Genomic DNA, 16,440 nt, shown 5'->3' on the forward strand with positions numbered 1-16,440 from the left:
TCAAAAAACACTTTCTTAAATATATTTTCATTGTTGTTGTTTGTTTTAACATATAAGGTAAAAGAAAACACTCAAATAAAAAACACATACCCATGTACACTGATGTACAGATACACACATAAACAATGGGGCTCAGAGGTAGAGCGGGTCGTCCACCAATCGAAAGATCAGAGGTTCGACCCCCGGCTCCTCCAGTCTGCATGTCGAAGTATCCTTGAGCAAGATACTGAACTGAAGTGTGTGAGTGTGTTAAAAGCACCTCATATGGTAGCCTCGGCCACCAGTGTATGAATGTCTGCGTGAATGGGTGAATGTGACTCGTAGTGTAAAAAGCGCTTTGAGTGGTCAGATAACTAGAAAGGTGCTATACAAATGCAGGTCCATTTACCATTTACCATACATAACCTTTAAAGAAACAGGCAGTTACACAAGATAAAGTCCCAGTCAGGACCTATCCTATTATGATCGGCTGCAACAAGATGTTAAAAATAAAGTAATTGTGACTTACTTCACATGGAGTTATCAATAAAGTGGGGGTTTAGATTCTGGCTTTTATATATTCCATAAATGGATTCCAGATTCTCAGAAATTTATCAGAGGAGCCATTTAATGGGAATCTTGGTTTCGAGTCCAGGTTGGTGTATGAGGGTTCTTCCAGTGGAGAAGGATTAACCTCCGTCCTTCGTTATTTTGAGTTTAGATCCTTAAAGATTCTTATTTTCCTCTCCTGCTGTGCCAAAAATAGCTGTCAGAGATTCTGGGCTAATTCTCATTTTAAAAATATCCGACAGCGTTTTGAAGATGGAACTCCAATAAATGGACAAATTAGGACACAGCCAGATGAGTTTGCTAAGGATGCAGGAGAAAGTCTGCACCTGTCACAAGTGGAATCACCATTAAGGAACATTTTACAATTTTACAGAGTTTGACTACGTTAAACTGCTTGTTTTAACTGGTTTAAATCACTTGGTCCGTTTGTTTTGAAAAGGACGAGACCTCTGCAGACAATTAAGCTCACAGCTTAAGTTTCAGCCAGTTTCAGCTGGTTGCAATCTGCCATCCTCACTGCTAGTTACCACTCAATCCCCCTAAATCTTACACGCCGTTCCTTCAAGATAAGATGAGCTGTCGTTGATTCCAGAGGGGAAATTCAGAGTTGCAGCAGCACAAAGACAGAAATATAAATACGTATAATAATATGAGGTACACATTCAGGATAAGATGGGGAAATAAGAAAGGTAAGAATAGAAATGATACAAGAGCAATTAAAGACCAAGGTACAAGGTAAGGTATCTTAAAACGTTATTATTTAAATCATGAAACCCTGAAACAACAGAACTACAAGACTCTCACATGAAGCTGATATTTATTTGTAAATGTATATGTTAGATATATAGATGGTGCCACAAGAAAAATGTTAATATTAATGCACTCTGTCATTCTTGTTATTATTCTTTGTCTTACTCTTGTGTCAAACAAAAATTTAAACACAACACTTTTAATTTCCACCACCACAGCCTTTCATTGTGACCAGCTGCCCACGGCTCAGCTGTGTTTAATCAGCATCTTGATATGTCACACCTGTCAGGTGGATGGATTATCTTGGAAAAGAAGAAGAGCTATTTTAACGAATTTGCTACCAAAATTTGAGAGAAATAACTCCTTTGAAAGTATAAAAAAATCTTAATTCTTTAACTTAAACCTGTGAAAAATGGGAGCCAAAAAAAGTGCTGTGTTTAAACTTTTGTCAGGTGTATTTAAGGGATAATTATGTGCTCACTTTTGGAACTACAGCTCCCATAATGCTCTGGGGAACACCCTTTTGACAGTTGGTGAACTTTTAAAAAAAAGTATGCTGAATTATTTATCAGCAGCTCCAGTTTGCAGTGCACCCTCAGATGTACAGACAACTGTCACTGGATTAGTTTGGTACTGACGAAAACTTATGGGCATTTACCCCTGATCAAAGTGAGTGGAAAGTTTTGTAGAGTTTAAGTCATACTGAATCTAAAAATATGTGTATCATGGATTTGGGTTGTTGTGAACAGGAAGTGTAACAAATTCTGTGAGTTAACAGCTGTGGCCCATATTTTCAGCCCCCTTATTGTCAGCCTGTTTACATATAGTCTTCAGTAAAAGTATGCCGGATAGTTTATTAGCAGTCACACAGAATATGAATATAAGTCTGTCTTGAATTTGGGGTGTGTGAACAGGAACTGTAATAATTTCTGTGAGTTGATAGTTAGCTGTGGCCTACATCTTTAGCCTTGTTATTTTAGCTCATATTTGTTTACATGTAGTAAACTTCAAAACATGGTGGTTCTCAGGCAACTTCTGCAGCCTCCTTCTTTCTAGGTAAGTACTACAGTTATAAGGAGCTTCTTTTTTCCCCTACGATATATGGATGATAATGATATCCTGGAAAGAAGAAGTAGTTAAGGTGCGTGGGTCATGGCTCTGTTCAGGAATCTTTTTAACAAACAAGCATATTTACCAAAATGTTTAACTGTTCCTTCAATAAAATCCAGAGACCACAGAGGAGCCCAGCAGGAGGTGAAGGGAGTCAGGAAACACACTTCAGCTGTGTCAGAGGTTCGACATCAGCAGTGGGAAAGCTGTTATTTAATTGAGATTGTATTCAATTTATGCATCAAAGCATAACCACATTTGTCACTTGAAGTTATTTTGTGTTTTGAAGGAAGTGTTTGTCTCCTGGAGACTGAGCGTGAAAAGATAAAAGTGGCTGCTGCCAAGTTTAACAGTCGCCCGGGCTCAAGTCTATAGAAGAGGAAGGAAATGTTTTCATCAGACTTAACGGATCAACCGACAAAAACAAAATAGGGCAGGAAGAGATCTGACACCCCATAATACTCTGAAAATTTTCATGTATTTGGAGCCAAAACTGCTTTTCAGTTGAACTTTCACAACCGTTCAGCAGTAATCTTCTGCTGCTGCTGCTGCTGCTGCTGCTGCTGCTGCTGCCACAGTCTGTCAGAAAGTGAATGGACGCTGGCCGATGGTGAAACTGTGACCTCTTTGTGTGCTCAGTGTTGACCAATGAAATGACCTTTGTCTGCAGGCGTCTGTTAACTTGTTGTTAACCAGCGTCTGCAGCTGCCTGCAGTCTGACATCACCTGCTGTACTCACACTTCATTCACACTTTACTTGTGTATTCATACACAGATATATACATGTTTTAAACTCCTTCCTTTTCACCAGGGGATTCGTCCACAACACTCACCACAGCTGAACTTGGACCTGATTGGCTCCATAAAGAATTACTGAAATCTGTCCAACCAACCAGAAGGCCTCATTCAGCCGAGGTGAGTTCACTGTCACAGTCAACACATATATTGATCTTATTCTGATGCTACGATCATTACTCTCTGTGCATACATGTATACAGTGGTGGAGGAAGTATTCAGATCCTTTACTCATGTAAAAGTAGTGCGTAAAAATACTCGGTTATAAGTAAGGGATGGTTTGGATTTTTTTTAAGTGGGGCCCTTTAAATGGACTCAGAGCGGTGACTCAGCATGTGAACACTCCAAGAGAACTCAGACCCCTCTGAAGTGAACCAAACTCAAACCACCTCCTGAGGCCATTGTCCTAGTATATCAGCACAAAATATGCCTGACTCCGCTACGATATGTGGCAGTATGCCTCCTTTCAGCTTGTTAGTATTGGACCTATTACATCACAGACCAAACACTCGACAAATAAGTTAGCTACGGACCAAATCAAATGTCTTGCACGAGAAAGCTGCTCTTGATTGGTCAGAATTTCCATGCGGGAAAAATCCAGGAAGTAAAGCAAAAGAAGAAGAGTACACTTGCAAGATAAATGTGACACTTTCTAATGTCACAATGGAGGGACAACTACGCAGGTTGATTTTAGCGCTGCTCATCGTGGACTATATTGCTGTCATTGTTCATTTTAGTCAAACCATACAGTTTGAAAACGAGGCGCGGCTCCAACTAGAAAACAATGTTTTGATGCATTGGATGTGCTGAATGTGCATATTAAGGCAGTACAGGAGGAGGTGCACATTAATAATCCTCCAGGACTGTAACATGCTCATGTTTAACCCAAACAATGTGTCATGTGACTGCAGTTGCTTCACATCCAGGTCGGAACACGTTCTCACCACAAACGAACCGCACCAGAGTTCATTTGTAACCGGACTGAGACCACCTCTTCAAGAAGGTCTCGTGCTGGTTGTTTTGGTGCACACCTGAGTGTGATTGCTGTGTTCACACCTGCCCAAATGAACCGCACTTAGGGGGCAAGCAAACTTGACATTGATTTTAACTAAACCAAAACGGCAGGTGTGAAAGCACCCTTAGTCACTAGTTTGACCTCTCTCTGAATGTGTTGATGAGCAGGTCCTGCCGTCATCACAGTGGTCAAAAACTCACGAGGGCTCCTTTAAACATTCACTTGAAACCTTTATTTATAAATACATAGTTTAACATTGTGTTATTTTTACCCAGAGGCAAAACAAAACCATAAAACCTGAGAGATGCAGAAACTTTAACAGATTTTTTGTGTCTTTATTTTTGTCCAAATCAACCAAAGTTCTCACTGTGTTGGATTTAAGTTTTTTCAGCTCTAATGCAAAATATATAAGAGCAGTAATTAATCAATAAAACCTGCAAAGAAGCTTTGACTCTTTATTTATTGTTTTAAAAATATGTTTATTCAGATTTGCAGTGGTTACAGGACATTGCAGACAACAATAGTCCCACTCACCTCCTCCCACATCCTGTAACAATCAGAGAGAAAGTGCTGAAACTTGAAAGGAGATAAAAATGTATAAATAACTTTTATTTTAAGTAGTGAAAAACAAAGTCATTACGACTCCAAAAGGCGTCTGATGGAGAATTAGGGGAAAGGGGACGGAATAAACGATAGTGTCAATATCTGTGGTGTTTATTTATCAGATTCATTCTTCTCTGTTGACTTCAGGGAAAGTGAAGTAGTTTATAAGTGAGAAATGAATGTTTGGACAAAAAGGCATCCATGCAGCTTCAGACAGCAGCTGGACGCAGACACAGTCGCTCCTCTGTGTGCAGCAGCTGACCGTCCCGTCTGTCACACCCTGGGACTGATACATGACACACACATCAATCCCAACCAAACCCCTGCAGAGAAAAGTCTGCTTTTTTCTGTGTCATCACACTCACAGTCTGAGGCTTTCTGCTGCGTGACAACGCTGAGAAAGAGGCGGTAAAACACACCAGCTTCTGCACAACGTGACATTCAACATGATAATTTGATTTAGTTTGAGATGTTTACAGTCGGTCCATCCCAGCGAGCAAGAAAACTTTTTGCATTTTCAAAGAACAAAGTTAAAAAACTACCCACAAAGAATACTGCCGGTGTGTTTTCAGACACAGAAGCAGCAGTTAGGGTTCATTTAAGTCCATTTTTGCTGACTTTCTATGCATTAAAGTTTGTCTTTGTTCAGCACAGACTCACAAACTATAAGTCTGACTTCTCATTTTTTTCAGTTCAATGAAGTATAAAATTGCAAGGAGCCCACACGTACCAATAAAAATACACAAATCTTTATTGATAATGGCTCAAAATATTCTTATAGAGCAGTTAAAGGTTGCACAAATATTGCTTCACTGTTTATACACAGCAGGAAGAGGAAGAAATGGATGCATAATATAGTTTGGTTACATTTAAAGTGATTTCATCTTTTATCTTTTTTAATTTAAAAGTCTGTAAATCACTGGAAATAACAATAATTCAAAGTTTTAAAAATTCCTCTTAACAAATGTTGTTTGAAAGCTCCACATCAGCACTTTCAGCTGGGTTTCTCATTTTGTCTCTGCATGATTTATAAATAAAGTTATGTTACGATAAATGAAACATAATCAGTGGAAGTCGACGTAAAAGACAAAATGTTTGTGTTTAAGTGTTATTTAAGAAAAGCCTTTTTGAGAAGAAGAGCTGAGCCCGATTTAAAGGTTAGGATTGTGGAGATGACGTCAGTGAATGTTTCTGGAGCCTCGAGGCGTCTGGAGCAACAAAAATACTGACATGCCAAACCAACGCCAGAGTCTCCCACATCACAGAGAGGAGGACACACTGTAGTACTCTGAACTTTTACTCTAGTGAAAGTCCTGCATTCAGAGTTTTACTAAGAGGTCAAGTATGTAAGATTTAAGGGGATTTACGTCTCTAATGGTGGGGGGCAGACTGCAACCAGCTGAAACTGCTCCTGGTTAGAATTCCTTCAGTGTTTACTGTTCAGGAGGTTTTTACTCTCCAAAACAAACGGACCAGGAGCCAATTGCACAAAACACCTTAAGTTAAGATTTTCCTAAGGGTCCTGGTTAAGGTTTCCTCAAAATAAAATCAGTTGAACAAAACACCCATACGTTTTCTCCTTAAGCTTTCCTTAAAATGTTCATTTAAGTATTTATGGTTTTCTCCTTGTCTTGGTCTTATACTTAAGGGATCTGTAGACTCCTTAAGGTTAACTTAAGGTTCCTCTGACTCTATCTTAACTGCAACATGACCAAGTTTATGGTGATAAATGACAAAACTAACAGACCCTGAGAAGCGTCTTTCTGCAACCAGGAGAACCCAATGGATATGCTTTTGATTTTACACTATAGATGTGACTGAATTAGTTTTCATTGCTTCTTCCCACAGTCATTTTCTGGTATTTGGGGATCAAATTTACTTTGTAGTTTGTGCTTCCTATGATTGTGTTCCTCTAGATCGTATGACCTTTTCCTCCTCTGACCAATATGGTTTTCTTGTCTTTTTTCTTCTGCCATTTTTTCTACCTATAAGCAAACTTTGTGAGATGAAAATGGGCATCACAAGTGTGGGTCCAAGCGAATAAACAATCTCCATGGAAACTTTTAGCGCTGTAAAATCTCTTTCAACTCAGTTAATGCCTTAACAATTTTCCTTAATCAGGAAACATTGTAAGGGATTCTTTGCAACTCTGTAAGTCCCTCAGCTAAGGAGCAATGAAGCCACAAGTGTCATACTTGAGGAAACAACTTAAGGTGTGCTACTGGTCCCAGGTGATTTAAACCGGTGAAAACACTGAACACAGCAGTTTCATGTTAAATTAAAAAAAAAAAAAAAATCTGTGTTTTTCAAAATCTGTGGGGCGTTTTTTGGCTCCTAACTACGGTTGCTAACACAACACTGTAAATGTCCCTGTCTAGAGCCAGTGTTTAGTTTGTCTGTTCTGGGCTACTGTAGAAACATGGACATGCAACATTGTGATCTCCACAGACAAGGACCTGCTTCCTGTGTAGTTATAAACGCCTCATTCTAAGGTAATGAAAACACAATGATTCGTATTTTCAGGTGATTAAACACTAAAGAAAACATACTTATCATATTATATTCCATTTCTGCCAACACACTGGACCTTTAAAGTACCTACAGTAAATGTACTTGTTACAGTAACAAATGTTACTTTCCACCTCTGTTGTTGGGCTGCTACAGGGCATTGCACTGTGGTCATGTTAAAAACCTCAGAACTCAAAATGAAAGTTTCTTTGTCTTCTCAAAGTGTTGATAAAATAAAGTATCATTATATGTCAGTTGTGTCACAGTGACTTATTAAATACATGTAGCAGCACTAACTTAACATTAGCTGACTACAGACGTGTCAGTAATAACTGACTCAGCAGCTCGTCCGGTGTTAATGTTCGACTTGGTGGAGTTTACATTTGGGAAGAAATTCTTGGACTTTGGCTGAGATGCATGATTGGTCTGGTTGCTATGGTCACAGCACATCATGTAGGGTAGTAAAATAACAAGTGTAATATAATGAATTTTGTTGATGCTGCGCAAGTTTCCCATGAATGCCAGACGTGTTAACATGAGGCAACATGCTAACACTTCTGTTTTTACTTAATATGTAATATTACTTAATATAATTAAAATTGGGTCCTTAGAAAGTAGGACATTATGTCTTCTTCTGCTCAAGCTTCATATTTAGGTTGTAAATCAGTTTTAATTCTGCCTTTTTTAACAAATCAGACAACATCTCTTACTGTAAAATTCAAATTTTAAAAAATGTGGTGAATTTAGGGAGTTTCTATTCACTGACTAATATTTGTGTAGCCTGTATATGTGCAGAGTGTGACAGAAATCTGTAGGGTCAGTGAGGGTCAAAGAGACATGTCAATCACAATGGAATAAAGGCTAATAATCACCATGTACATCGCTATACAGCAGAGACATAATGTGACTATAGATGACCCTTAGATAGATGAAAAGCAGCATACATAAACACAGTGTACTGCAGCCATAATAAAGCCTCAGTGAGGCGGTGGCCAAGTGATTGTTGGAGGAGGAGGAGGAGGACGTTTGGCCAGACAGGGAGTCTTTGTGGTACAGTGGACAAAGAGCCGTTCTCAGTTTACTGCCGCCTGCCTCACAGGGTCACAGTGGAACACACGGGACACCAAACCCAGCCGGACTCCGACCCAACGCCTTCGCCTGTCTACTGGTTTTACTCCTCGTCTGTAGGGAGACGACATGAAGCGCTGCCTTGGATTATTCCTGCTGGTTTGTTGTGGGATGCTCAGTGTAGGTAAGTGGACCAGGACGCATCATAAACTGCAGACACAAACGTTACATTCCTTAGAATAACTTTACATTTATTCATTTATCTGTTTAACAGTTGTAAGCTGCACAGAAACATTGTATATTATAGTATAGATAAAGATAAATTCAAGACTGCGGTTACAACAAAAGCAGGGGTGGAAGAAGTACTCAGATCTTTTACTTGAGTAAATGTAGTAATACTACAGTGTATAAATACTCTGTTACTAGTAAAAGTCCTGTTTTGAAAATCCTACTAAAGTGAAAGTACAAAAGTAGTATGAGGATATATTTAAAGTACCAAAAGTCCCATTCAGAATAATACATATTACTGTATTATAATTGTTGATGCATCAATATGTTGATTACTTTAATGTTGCAGCTGGTAAAGGTGGAGCCCATTTTAATGACCTTATATTGTTGGTAGAGCTGATTATATAAAGACAACCTATATAATTACCAGGAGTATTTGCTATTAAATCTGTCTGACCTTTTTGCCTAAAAGTTCTGGATATTGTCTTTATTTTGACTCTGGATACAAGGACAACAGCTTCAGTTTTCCCTCAGTGATGAGAGAGTTTGTATTGAGCGGCTCGGCACTCAACATAATGGGATGTGAACTAAGAAAGACATCACATGAGCAGGCAGATTTTAAATCATGAATATTACATAAATAGGATAATGGCCCCAGGACTAATGGACCAGAAAGCATCGCATTTACACCGGATGACAACGCACTAATGACTGTTAGTGGATTTAAGTGTTTAAATTCATAGGGAGGTAAAGTAAAGTGCTACCCAGACTGCCTTACTGTGGCAGTATTTGGGGCCCTTTTCAAGGGGTAATGTGGGGCTCTATACCCCTAAGCAGTGAAACAAACTGTAAAACAGATAGAAAGTTGTAACAGCTTCATTATGTGTCTTTTTAGGTTGTTTTATGCAAGAAAATCACAGCTATAGAGCTCACACAGTACCTAAAATCTTTATGAATACTCAGATAAACTACAGTATTTACTAATGTCTTAAAATTCACTTTGGTTTGATGGTTATTTGCTGTTATAGAAATCAAATGTTTGACTGAGTTTCTTTCTGTCAGCGTACTATTAAAGGCTCTGTATGTACTTTTAAATGTATTAATGTTTTTTTCTTCCAACTGCCAATTGATGAACAGGTGGTAACATAATTGAAAAACTAAGGCCTTCCCCAACTTTTTGCTAAATATATTTTCGTTTGCGTACAAAAACTATGTGGTGGTCAACAAAAAACGAATTGCAGTGTACAAAACACCTGGTTCATAGATTACAGATGAGGACGCAACAATTTCCAGCTTCATTCGACATTTGAAGTTGTTAACCTTGCAAGCTAATGCTTAGCTAATGTTATTTGTTGTTAAAATGGCCTTACATTTCCTAATGAGCGCCTCATGACTTGTTTGGGACTTGAAACTCAAAGTTAAGGACATGGAACTTGTCAATCTTGACTTATTTGGACTTGAGTTGGGACTTGAGTGCAAAAACTTGAGACCTTCTTGTGATTTGCAAAACAATGACTTGGTCCCACCTTTGCTGACTAGCTAATTCTTGTCTCATTTGTGGTCTGATAAACAGTTAATTAATCAAATTCAGTGCCACCTGGTGCCCAAAAATATCCTAAAGGAAACATTGACATGAAATATTTTGTGATACTGTGGTTTTAGCTAGCAAATGCTGTCTGGCGTAAGCTTTCTTGCTAGCTAGCTAACATAGCAAAAAAACTTTCTTGAGCAAATAATGTCAGCTAATTCATTCAGACTCTCAGGGTTGCTTTGACATTTAATTTATTTAAGCTAACGCTATGAAGCAACCAACGCCAGATCCATGCAGCGTGGCTTACAGCCCGCTGGCTAAGCTTCGCTTTCTTGCTCGCAAATGTTATCGCCGTGTGAGTTTGCTAGCTTGCCAAATTACTTCACCAGCTAACATGATCCTGTATTATGACAAATGCTGATGATTTAGCCATCAGTAACTAATGTAGCAGTACAAAGCTTTCTCCTAGCCAAGAGGGATGCAAGGTGGGGGCAGAACTAGCAAGCTGTAACCTAAGCTAAGGTTAGCAACTATCAGTGGGGCTACACTGCATGGATCTGTTGTTGGTTGCTACTTAACATTAGCTGATACAGTAATTCACAAGCATCAAGCTAGTTAGTATCATGAAGTCAGTGATCCAAATGAAATATGAACATCAACATGATGTTGGTCTTTTAAGTTCAGTCTTGTGTTTTTACGTTGACACTGGTGAGAGCAAAGATACTGACTGCAATTCTCTAACAGCCAATGGTGTCATTAAAAACAAGGATGATCTGAAAGTTACATTCAGAACCTGAAGATTGATATTGAAATCAATATAATGACACTGATTTACATTTTCTGACAAATGTGATTTAAAGGTTGTTTAACCACAAAATCACATAGAATATACTAGAGTCAAAACATGAGACAGCAGCTAATGCTAAGCTGTCTTCATGCTAAGCTATCTTTAGCAAGAGTTAAGCTGTTTTTTCTTCTCCAAAATTAATTAAATCAATTGTTACTTTATTCAATAATGCAGAATAACAAACCTAATGACTGAAATGTCTGGTCATGAAGATATGTTTTATTTTCAGGCAATACTGATGAAACTCAGCTTTAGATTTAGCAAGTGCTAGCCTAGCTAACAGTTAGCTTTCACTTGATTTGGAACTCTTACTCTAGCTGTCTTGTTCGCTGTCTTTCTATAGCAGTGCAGTGATATACCAGCAGAATGAAGTAATGTCTGTTTTGTAGTTACTGCAAATTTAAAAGGCTGTTTTCATGGAAATTACACATTTTTATGGCATAACATTTTTTTATACAATAAAACAGATCAGGTCAGAAAGTCAGATAAGATGTAGTAACTCAATTTGAACCAAACGTAGATTCTGTGTTTTGGCTTTAAAGCCTGCCTTTGAGCTCAACAGGACTGTGCATGAGGACTGAGATGGAAATGAGCATACAGATGAACAATAGAGATGTGGATCATTCTGCAGGAGTGGTTTGATGTGTTTCTGTGCATGCTTTTATAGTTTTTTTTTCCAGTGTGAAAACCTGTCGGTCGCAACAGATCAAACTGCTGCTTAATGCTCACTTTCTCTGGAAAATCACGCATCTCACAAGATGCACTTGACTGAATACAATATGAACACTGCATGTGCTGAATAAAGTAAAACATTTTCTTCTTCAGGTTCTGGACTTCGCTGCTACAAGTGCGCTGATTACACAGGACGCTGTCAGAACGTGCAGGAGTGCACGTATGAAGACTCCTGTATATCTCTGAGTGAGAGAGGTGAGCTGTGAAGTATTTCTAGTACTAAATATTGAAGCCACTGTGTGTTGATTTATATGTGACCTCAGTGGTGGAAGAAGTATTGAGACCTTTACTCAAGTAAAAGTATTAATACCACATAATATAAATACTCCACTGTTACAAATAAAAGTAGTAATACCACAGTATACAATTAGGCCTACTCTGTTGTAGGTAAAAGTTCTACTTTCAAAATCAGAAGTATTAGCATCAAAATTTACTTCAATAAGTTTTTCTTTATTATTCTTTATGTCACATTTCCTTGTGAACATAGAGACAATAGTATGAGAGAGCATAAGGGAAGATCAGACAGTAAGGAGCAAAAGAAAGACAGACAATGCCAAGGGTTACAAACAAATTCTGATACAGATAAATAAAAGATATACAATAAAATTATTCCAAAAAATAGAACAGAATCTTAAACCTGGAGCACGAATGTAGGGTTTTCATAGCTTTTCTATTCCTGTTGGTATATAAAGCCCTGATGTAGGAGTCTGCTTCCTTTTTAAAGGTACTGAAAAAGTACTTCAATAAGTAAAAATAGTCCTCAGGCAGAATGAGCCCATTTAGAGTGCCATTTACACTCTGTTGGATTATTATTATTGATGCATTTATTTAAACAGCAATTTAATATTGTGAAAGTAGAGCTGATTCAACCACTTAATGTGTGGTTTTATAGTTAAATCTATAAGGATTCAAAATCATATATCAGATGTTGTACATGTAAAATCTTGACCTGAAAGTAATTAAAGTTGTCAGATAAATGTGGTGAAGTAAAAAGTACAATATTTCCCTCTGAGATGTAGTGGAGTAGAAATATAAAGTACCAAAAAGGGTCAAGTAAAGTACAAATTGTTATTAAGTACAGTACAGTTAATTACTGGGTAAATACTGGAAATTTACCCAGTAACTTTCCACCTATTTGTGATTTTATCATTTTTCATATTATTCTGATTGCAATGATACTAAGACAAACTACTTTTCCATCTCTGGATTTTCAAAGATTTCACTAAATTGTAAATTTTGAAACAATCCTCTTCCCAAAGACTGTAGATAGCTAATGATTTCCCTTTCTTAAAAAAACATTTTGAGCCTTGATTTGCTTTTGATCAGGTTCAAATATATCTGTTTGATTAATGGAGGAAACACAATTTTTATAACAGATTTTTATGTTTCTGTTTTTTCCTGTTTTCTCCTAACCCTCTTTCCTTTTTTATTTCTTTTCTTGTCTCTTAATATTCTCTACTCTTTCTTTTTACTCTGTCTCAGTGGTTCTCAACTTTTATCATGTCAAGGGCCTCTAAATTGATACACATTAGGTCACAGACACCCATTTGATAAAATTTCCCTTCAGGGACCTCCAGAATCCAGCATCTAAAACTACAGCTGAGGAGATAACTGTGGCAGAAGTGAAACCCCAGATCCTGCTGTTTAGTGCAGCTACACCGTGTGACATGGATCTGATAAAGTTGGGTACAACAGTTTTATGTGTGCAGGCTGTACGATGACAATAACTACTGAATCCCAAGTTCTGATGTACGTCCATTGATGTTAATACCTATGGTTAATACGCAAGAACAAAACGGCGTCAGCGTATGTCATCCATCTACACCACTATAGTGGTAAGAGGAAAATGAAAGCACACATTAATGGAGCCCTCACTATAGTGGCACTTATGAGTGTTGAAAAAGTCTAAAGAAGAGGAGGAGGAGAATGTGGATGCAGTCGAGGCCGAGGAAAAGAGGCCAATTTTGCAAGGAGAGTTGGAAGTGTATCCATTAGCATCTACTGGCATTTAGGACTGTTGTGCTGATCAGTGAATCATTTCATGCTGCATTTCTATTGGTTGGTTAGTAGACGTAGGTCGTAACAGCAGTCACAAAGTGAGATGGTCATCCCAAATTTCTGACACTGTCAGAATTTTACCCCAGGCTGTCTTTGATCACAAGACTATGACAACGGCCATCCTCGAACCTCTGTCACTGTGCGATGTAGGACCACTGTTTTATGAAGGAGTGTATGAATTACTTTATATGAGCAAAATAAAAAAAATAAAAACAAAACAAAAAAACATCAACAGACATGCTCAAAAAGGAGGAGGAAGAAGTGTACACTTATATAATCCGACCCCCTTCTCAGTATTCATGCCTCATTTAAAAAGGAAATTGTCAACAACTATCCCAAACTTATTTACAACCATTAATATAGATAAATAAACAACAGTCTTAGTTATTAAATATACATTAACTATACAGTCTCAACCAAGCACAGATAAATAAATAAACCCACTCATCAGCATCCCCCCTCTTTGTCTGTATAACTCCTAAAAATGCTGTATGTCGACTGTACATCTTTTTGTTTTAGAGCCAGGACCAAAGATATCACCAAGTTTCTTTCATGTTGGTCATCTTTTGTCTGGTACAGCCCAAAATCACAGAGTGTATACCAGGCTTAATATTAGAATACTCACACTTATGACTCATACTCACATTTGACTGACTTCTGTTGTGAAGTAAAAAGTGAAAATAAACTACTCCCCATTTTTCTGGAGACCTCCTGAAACTCCCTCAAGGAACGCTGTGGGTCCCAGGACCGCTGGTTGAGAACCACTGAGATACCTGATCCTTATGCTCCTGTTACTGAAGGTAGACATGAAACGTATGGTGAAACTAAACTCGTCTACCTTCGTCTTTACAATGAGAGCACACTTCAGGGCATTTTATTGCTAGTCAACAATTAGACGATTAATTAAATCAATCAACAGAAAAATAATGACAATTATTTTGATAACCGATTGATTATTAATTCTCTGTTTCCAGCTTCTCTACTGGGAGGATTTACCGCTTTTCTGTCTTTTATGTGACAGTAAATTAATATTTTGAGATTTTGTACTTTTAATAATCGCAAAACTTCATGTTGGATTTTAGGGAACTGGTTTACTTTCTTTTTTCTTGACATTTCATAAACCGAAAGATCAATCAAGAAAATATTCAGGAGATTAATAATTAATGTTGCAGCTCTAACTTAATGTTTACTTTGACTGAGGGTACTGTCTTAGTGCAAAAATCCTAATTTTACAGTCAATAACTGTGAAATTGTTACAATATTTTAACATTTTTATAATCACATAAAAATCTGTGCAAAATGAAGGCAATTATGTCTAATTTAGTCCGTAATTTATTGGTTTATTTCTGTAACTCACATTAATTCTCAAATTTACGTGTACTTGTATTTTTCTCTTGATGTTTGATTTATTACAGTATTTTTTCAGTTGTTAGTCCATCCACTAAGTGTGTATTACTGTGTGTGTTATTGTGTGTGACTCTGTCTTCAGGTGGAAAGACCATCCGTCAGTGTATCAGGTACACAGACTGCGACAACTCTCGTCTCTCCCAGATGTTTCCGGCGATCTCCGGCTTCACCTACCGCTGCTGCAGCAGCAACCTGTGTAATTCCGGCAGCACTGTTACCACGGCAACGCCAGCCTTGGCTCTGGGTCTGGCTCTGGCGGGGTCCCTGCTGAGCGTTTGGTGGTGTTGGATCTAAAATAACTGCAGGTTTTAACAGTTCAGTGTTTCAGGATGTAATGACTGAAGTTTTATAAAGTTAACACAAACTAAATGTGTTGTTGATTGTTTGTTTCTAGTCGCCTGTGACACTTACAGGTTCTCAGGTCAATAAAGAATGACTTTTTAATTTTGTACTTTTTAACAGTTTAACAATAAATACAAGAAAAAAAAGTCTTAAAAGTCTTTGCTTTGTGTATTTGTTCTTCAAATCCAGATTCTGATTTCTTCCTGTAACAACTCCCGTCTATTAAATGTCTTAAATCTTTACAAATAAAACCTGAATAACATTTTTATGCCTCCATCCCAGTGATCGTTGTGGCTGGAGGCTTATCCATCTGTCCATATATCCATCTGTCCTTTCTTCTGAATGCGATATCTCACGATTTCCCCACTGAGGAAATGTCTTCAAATCTGGCACAAATGTCCAATTGGACTTAACGATGAGCTGATTAGGTTATGGTGGTCATAGGTCAAAGGTCAAGGTAATTGTGACCTACTCTGTCTTATTCTCGTAAACGTGATATCTCAAGAAACGCCTTGAGGGAATTTTTGCAAATTTGGCTCAAAAGTCCACGTCAAGGATGAACTAATTAAATTTTGGTGGTCAAAGGTCAAGGTCGCCATGACCATGAGTCCTTCTCATTTTCGTGAATGCAAAATCTCAGGAACGCCTAAGGTAATTTTTTCAAATTTGGCACAAACATCCATTTGAGTCAAGAATGAACTGATTGGTCACTGTGACCTCACAAAACATTTTTTGGCCATAACTTGGGGGTGGGTGGGCATGTGTCAGACTTTTTGATGGGTTCATGAAGGCATACAACCACGAGGCAGGAGTTGTAGTTTCAACAGTCATTCCCATCAAACTAAATATAACATGTTAGACTGATCTTCATTTTTCATTAGTTTGGCAGAATCTTAT

At 37.9% G+C, this 16,440-nt stretch overlaps 1 protein-coding gene across 2 annotated transcripts; it reads left to right on the top strand.

Moving 5' to 3' along the window:
- Positions 1-1,857: 1,857 nt before the first annotated feature.
- Positions 1,858-15,698, top strand: cd59 (CD59 molecule (CD59 blood group)). 2 transcript variants are annotated; one of them, XM_050073869.1, is made up of 5 exons: positions 1,858-1,968; positions 3,221-3,324; positions 8,430-8,582; positions 11,830-11,931; positions 15,284-15,698. In XM_050073869.1, the coding sequence occupies exons 3-5, from the start codon at positions 8,528-8,530 to the stop codon at positions 15,493-15,495; spliced, it is 369 nt and encodes a 122-aa protein (XP_049929826.1). In that variant the 5' UTR covers positions 1,858-1,968; positions 3,221-3,324; positions 8,430-8,527; the 3' UTR covers positions 15,496-15,698. The 2 variants fall into 2 exon arrangements, with proteins under 2 accessions (XP_049929826.1, XP_049929828.1); XM_050073871.1 differs by lacking the exons at positions 1,858-1,968; positions 3,221-3,324 and having other exon boundaries at positions 8,347-8,582.
- Positions 15,699-16,440: the final 742 nt, after the last annotated feature.

Source organism: Epinephelus moara, chromosome 20 (assembly GCF_006386435.1).
Source record: "Epinephelus moara isolate mb chromosome 20, YSFRI_EMoa_1.0, whole genome shotgun sequence".
Lineage (NCBI taxonomy): Eukaryota > Metazoa > Chordata > Actinopteri > Perciformes > Serranidae > Epinephelus > Epinephelus moara.

What these genes read in the sequence shown, in the direction of transcription:
- cd59 (XM_050073869.1), top strand. Translation starts at nt 8,528, where the DNA reads ATGAAGCGCTGCCTTGGATTATTCCTGCTGGTTTGTTGTGGGATGCTC. An exon ending in TTGTGGGATGCTCAGTGTAG is followed by an intron (nt 8,583 to 11,829) that starts GTAAGTGGACCA and finishes TTTCTTCTTCAG; the next exon opens with GTTCTGGACTTCGCTGCTAC. An exon ending in TATATCTCTGAGTGAGAGAG is followed by an intron (nt 11,932 to 15,283) that starts GTGAGCTGTGAA and finishes CTCTGTCTTCAG; the next exon opens with GTGGAAAGACCATCCGTCAG.